This window comes from Drosophila eugracilis, unplaced genomic scaffold (assembly GCF_018153835.1).
Source record: "Drosophila eugracilis isolate 14026-0451.02 unplaced genomic scaffold, ASM1815383v1 contig_1911, whole genome shotgun sequence".
Classification (NCBI taxonomy): domain Eukaryota; kingdom Metazoa; phylum Arthropoda; class Insecta; order Diptera; family Drosophilidae; genus Drosophila; species Drosophila eugracilis.
Genome location: NW_024572768.1, coordinates 36,113 through 42,274, shown reverse-complemented (window position 1 = coordinate 42,274; position 6,162 = coordinate 36,113). Strand labels below are relative to the sequence as shown.

General features: G+C 43.9%; 1 protein-coding gene across 1 annotated transcript; it reads right to left on the bottom strand.

Moving 5' to 3' along the window:
• Positions 1–3,264: 3,264 nt before the first annotated feature.
• LOC121529822 lies at positions 3,265–5,939 on the bottom strand. The gene is made up of 5 exons (XM_041817816.1): positions 5,640–5,939; positions 5,261–5,566; positions 4,928–5,176; positions 4,298–4,813; positions 3,265–4,197 (listed from the first exon to the last, which is right to left on the bottom strand). The coding sequence occupies exons 1-5, from the start codon at positions 5,937–5,939 to the stop codon at positions 3,265–3,267; spliced, it is 2,304 nt and encodes a 767-aa protein (XP_041673750.1).
• Between the last annotated feature and the right edge of the window lie 223 nt (positions 5,940–6,162).

Genomic DNA, 6,162 nt, shown 5'->3' with positions numbered 1-6,162 from the left:
AAAGTCAGCGTAAACGACTAACTGAACCTTAAGCTGCTTGTGGTATTGCGTAAACTCCAGAGTTCGATTGTGTAATTTCGGTAGCCTGGACTTTTCCGCTCCAAAAAGTTTTAGAGCATCCTCAGATCCAGAAAAATTCAAGCAAACATTACACATCAATTGTGATTTGTTTTGAGTCCCCCTTTGCCTTGTCAATAATCTATAGAAAGCCATTAATATTTTATTTAGTATGTTTTATTTATAAATAAATATATATATATGATGATATGATACATACCTTGAAATATTTTTAATGGACATATATTGTCCATTTCCTCCATCTTCCAAAAACTATTTTTACGTGACACGGTTTATCAATCTCTGATTGAAAAAGCGGATTTGTTTTGAGACCCCCTTTGCCTTGTCAATAGTCTATAGAAAGCCATTAATATTTTATTTAGTATGTTTTATTTATAAATAAATATATATATATATGATATGATACATACCTTGAAATATTTTTAATGAACATATATTGTCAATTTCCTCCATCTTCCAAAAACTATGTTTACGTGACACGGTTTATCAATCTCTGATTGAAAAAGCGGTCCACTTATTTGTTTGGTATCTTCATTATACCCAAGGATGTTTATACTCATATAGAGATTATTGTTTACAAATTGTTTCACACATTTTATTTCCATAGGAAAATTTAGATTTCATTGGATATATCAATGTTATATGAACTACATATTTGTAGGTTTTAAACATTTATTAAAGCCGATATCAATGCCCATTTAAAACAGTATACATCATTATCATAACATACATTAATTATAGCTTTCTTCGAAGCTAAGAGTTTTGGTACAGGGATTTATTATGAACCTGATGAAGGTGTATATTGGTTCACATTCACTATCCCGCTATCTTTTTTTTGGAATTCTTGTGTTTTTTCTGCTGTTTTCATATGCTCAAGAAAAATAGAATCCAAATCCGAGAACGGATTCATAATAGTTGTTTTACTTTGAAAATTTTTAATCTCAATTTCTTCCGTTTCATCCTTAAAGAGTATATATTCAGCAAATAACTGCATTTATTTTTATAACTTTCTAATAATGTTCTGAGATGTGTGAGCAAAGACGATGCTGCTTTACTCATAAAATTTTCTGGAAATTGAAAGCCTGATCCATCGTTTATCCTTCCTTTAAATCCTTCCGAAATGTATTCCTGACCCTAATTAGGAGGATTGGGAACGTCTTAAGGGGTTGAATTTTCTCAAAACAATTTCAATATATGTAAGCCACTAACTACGTGTGTGCGTGTGTATGGTTGAGAGGGAACCCCAGATGAGTGTATATGTGTACGTGTGCAAGTGAGTCCTCATGTATTTCCCTTCCCTTATTCATAAAAAGTAAGAAAACAAAATTTTTTTTCGTTTCACATAATACGTTTATTTATTAATTATTGATACAATAAAATTATTTTTCTAGCTCCATTCTTTCGATTTACGTAAAAGAGGCATGCGCATGTTTCTAACCTCGAATCGGTGTTACAGAATGTAAAGTGTTCACCATAATTCATTGTTTTTACATCTTGTGCACCTAAATTCATGAACATACCTTTGTTTTTAAGAAGGTATTGGAAATGATTTTCAAATATCTTCCCATTGAATTGTAGAAAAAAATTATCAATTTCTTCAAGAAATTTCATTATTTATCGAAATATTTTTTTTTTGTGAAACAGGTCTTGTCACAAGTGGTCTCAACTTCAAAATGAAGTGAATGCAAATAGATATGTTTCATTTATAATATTTTGAACTACTTTTAAAAAAAATGTAGAATGTTGTAGGCATTGTTTAAAGCACACACACCACCTTTGACATGATTTTTACAATAGGGAAATCTGTTTCCTCTAAACCGGTTTAATGATGGTGGTTTCCAAAAAATGATTGTAGTAAACGTGTCTTTTCCATTTCCTTACAGATCATTTGTTTTCCAATAGTTATTGCTTTAAGATATCGTCGCGTTTTCTCAAAACTTTCGCCAACATCGATCCAAAAAATGTTATCATTCTTTTTTTGTTAACCAGTTTGCAGTGGTTTCAGATTTTGTATATAATACACTTTATAATATACAAAATCTCAAACCACTGCAAACTTATCATATGGTGGTTCTATAATAAAACTATTTCAACTACTATTCCAATTTCTTTAAGGATAAATTTATTGTTATTGTCAAAGAAACCTTGAATATCATTTGATATAATATCTTTAATCATTTTTAAACAATATCAAACAACTCGTTGTACTAATCCGTTTTATGGATTATATTCGACTAATCGATCCTGTATGAGTAGGCAATAAGCTTGGGTATCGTCACTTGGTGTCTTCAGTTCAGTTGAAATTCTCACGTCAATAGGACCACATTTTACTGTTTCATTTTGATATGAAAGATCAATTACGATAATTGAAGCTTTCATTTTAAATTCCGATGGTGATAAAAATGGTTCGTCTAGTCACGATTGTAGTAACTAGATTGAAATCTTGAATACATTTCATATAGGTGAGCAAACTGATTATTATTGAAGTCGACATTTAAATTATCATATGGGTATGAGTCAGAATTTAAATGAACCTTCAAGTTTGATAAATTATTTGTGACAAGTTTTCCGTTCAGTGCAAATCCGATTATTGCAAACCTAGGTCTCTCCCGATTTGCTGAAAGTTTAACATTCCAAAAGTAGTGTGTTCCTTGTCCTAATTTTGGGTTAACGTAGGAGTCCCAACTACGAAATGCAATAGGTAGGCTTACACCACTTTTAATATTATCATACGTCTTAATTTTTGCAATGTAACTAGTTGTCACATGAGGCAGACAAAGTTCCTGATCGCTATTATACAGGAATCCGTTGACAGGTCATGCGCCAGATCCAGATGAATCTCCCTTGTTGTCAAGCATGTGAACAAAGCGACCCAACGCTTCTCTCTGTGATGAGCAACAGTCACCAGCAGTGGCCCAAAGTAGTCTAGTCCTGTGTACTTGAATGGCCATCCTCCAGCTTCTGAGCGATCCTCTGGAAGGGGTCCCATTATCGGCGGCATCGGCCGCGTCCGTTGTAGCTTGCATTCGTTGCACGACGAGATTACCTCCTTCAGCACTCGTCTTATCTTCGTGACCCAGAATCTCGTTCGGATCTGGGCAATCGTCGCATCCACGTTTTAATGCTTCATCTGGGCGTGGTAGTGTCTTACTACCATCTCCGTAAGACTGTGCCTGTGTGACAGTATCACAGGCCTCCTCGCACTGTACGGCACGGACAGCGCGGCATCGACTCTGCCATAAACTCGCAGAACTCCATATTTGTCCACGTAAGGCGCCAGACTTCGAATCTCGCTCGAGTTGGCGACGTCCTTTCTGCGGCAGCAAAGGCTCTGCCTATCTCCTCCGGCAGCGGTTCATCCCACTGGATCTTCTGCCTCCAGATCTCCCGCAGCAACAACCCCAATGGGTCGAACGTTGATATCAGCAGGCTCAAAAACTCCCTCTTTGTTGGGACTCGCTCTCCACTTAGGACGCTTTTTGGCACTCGATGATACTCCACGTTGAATCTGAAGTCATCCGTTGCTACCTGCCAACGCATTCCAAGGATTTTCTGCTCAGACTCACCCCATGCGACGCTCTTGACTTGTCCAGGTGGTCCCAACGCCGCTTCCACGATGGGTGAGCTGGATAAGAACTGGCATAGCTCGAATCCAGCCTCCGCGTGTATCTCCTTCACTCGGGTAGATACCTCAATAGCTTCGCTCTCCGTATCGAAACTATCCACGTAGTCATCGACGTAATGGTGGTCGATGATGGCCTTGACTGCCCTCGGATCTGAATCCCGAAACTTCAAGGCATTCACCGTCTTGACGTAGTGCGCAGTGCTTGGGGAGCAGGCTGCTCCAAATGTCATTACGTTCATTTCGTATATATCCGGCTCTCGATCGTCGTTGCCATCTCTCCAGAGGAACCGTTGGGAACATCGACCCTCGGGTCGGATCAGCACTTGGTGGAACATCTCCTTGATGTCCCCGCACACTCCGACTGTTCCTTTTCTGAAGTGGAAGAGCACAGCTGGCAAGGGCTTGTAGTGCTGTGGCCCCTTGTCCAGCGCCGAATTGAGTGAGGTTCCTCCAACCTTAGCTGCAGCATCGAACACAAGCCGGACCTTACCGGGCTTGTTTGGGTTTTTCACACCAAAATGTGGCAAATACCACTGCTTATCGCTCTTCACCGCGACCTCATCCGGCTGCAGCTTCCTTGCATATCCTGGAAACGTAATCCTTGATGATACGGTCGAATTCCAGAGGCAACTGCCCGTTTCGCTTCAACTTCTTCTCGACGTTGATTAGCCGTCTGTGCGCCATCTCGTAGCTCCGTGGCAGCACAGCGTGGTCATCCTTCCAGCGCAATCCCGACTGGTAGCGACGCCCCACTTTCACCGTGGTGTCCTCGAGGATCCTTTGGGCCCGCGCGTCGTCGCTGGCTGCGACCGATGGCGCGAGCTTTACACCAAAGCTTTCCATGTCGAAGAAGTCCTCCACCATCTTTTCCATCGTGTTGTCCATTGACACGTCTAGAAGGCAGGACCTCGGTGACGGCGTAGTTGACTGTCCACTTACTGGCCCGAACACAACCCACCCAAGCTCGGTTGCGGCCGCATACGGTCCCTCTCTGGCAAACCGCCTCGTCCTAAGTGGCAATCCCAAATGACCATGGTCCAGTCCGATTAGCAACATCGGCACCACGTTGCTGTAGGGCTTCATCGGCAGTAGCGAATCCCTTTGCACGCCCTAGACATCTCGTCGACTTAATATTTCCATCGGCAGACTCAAGTTTGAAACTGCGTACACGTTTCTCAACGGGTGGCGAGTGGGCTTCCCAGCTCCACTTATCTCCAGACTCACCACGTTGGTAGGCTCCCTGCAGGCTCTTCCTCCCAACCATTGGATGTTCAGCTGTCGATGTTCGCCCTGCAATCTCAGATCCCTCCGTAGCTCGTTATCGATCATCGTGACGGAGGCTCCTTCATCTAACAGCGCGTATGTGTCCACCTGGCGACCAGCTCCGTACAGCGTTACTGGCAGTATCCGGAACAAAAGTCGGCCTCCTTCGACGTCAATACTTAAATTCGTCTGCACGGGCGCCTCCACTGGCTAAGGGGCCTTTCTCTCCAGGTCGTATGATCTGGTCGTATGCCCACTCCGTAAGCATGTGAAGCAGAGCCGATGCCTCTTCACCATGCTCCACCTGCCCGGTGACGAGGCTCCGATGAACTCCCTGCAGTTCGTCGTAGCATGTTGCCCTCCACAAATTGGACAACCTCTATGCCGGTCATCCCGCTGCTCGTATCCGTCCTGGTCGACGCTCGCGTGTAGAACTCGACGCCTCGGCTCCTTTCCCTCGACGTCCAAAATCGTACACACAATGTTTGCGTACTCCTGTAGCCACACGCTGAAGTGCGCTACAGTGGGAAAGGGCTCGATCGATGCAGCGTGCCTGGCCCAATCCACTCGTTTGCTGGTGGGAAGCTTTGCCACAAGCTCCTTCATGAGGGTGGGAGTTTCCCAGATGTTGCTACGCCTTTGCCGACTGCAAGAATGCCGTGAGGTTACTCACTCTAGTTGCGAAGGTTCTCGCCAGGTTCTGCTCCGGAATCGGCGGCACCTCTCGCACGCTGTGCAGCTGGCTGCGTATAAGCTGCTCCGGTCGGCCAAACCTAAAGCGCAACTGCTCCATTACGGCTCTGACGTTCGCAGGGTGAATCAGCAGCGACTTCACTGTCTCACGTGCTTCATCTTTCAGCGCCTTCAACAGCCTCTGGTTGTTCTCCAGGTCCGTGCAGTTGTACGCTTGGGTCGTCTCCACAAATGCACAATTAAAGATGGGCCAATACTCGGGCTGCCCTCCTTGGCCCATTCGCTCCTTGGGTTCCAATCGGTGTCATCGAGGCGTAGGATCCCACGAATTGTGATGCAGTTGCCACGTTGTGGATGCTCCCGCCCGGTAGCACGAATCCATGCGCTGTTTGCGCAGCGCTTGTAGCACACAGTGGGTTGCTAGTCGTTAGTAACGGTGGTCCACTCCAAGATGACGGCAGCGTGTAGGTCCCAATGGTGGTCCGCTCCACGATGGCGGCCGC

Excerpts from the sequence above, each read along its gene's own strand:
- LOC121529822 (XM_041817816.1), bottom strand. The coding sequence starts at position 5,939 with ATGGGCCAAGGAGGGCAGCCCGAGTATTGGCCCATCTTTAATTGTGCA. Across the intron at positions 5,567-5,639 it reads CGAGAACCTTCGCAACTAGA|GAGCTTGTGGCAAAGCTTCC; the intron begins GTGAGTAACCTC and ends ACCCTCATGAAG. Across the intron at positions 4,814-4,927 it reads GCAGGGAGCCTACCAACGTG|GGCGTGCAAAGGGATTCGCT; the intron begins GTGAGTCTGGAG and ends CGAGATGTCTAG.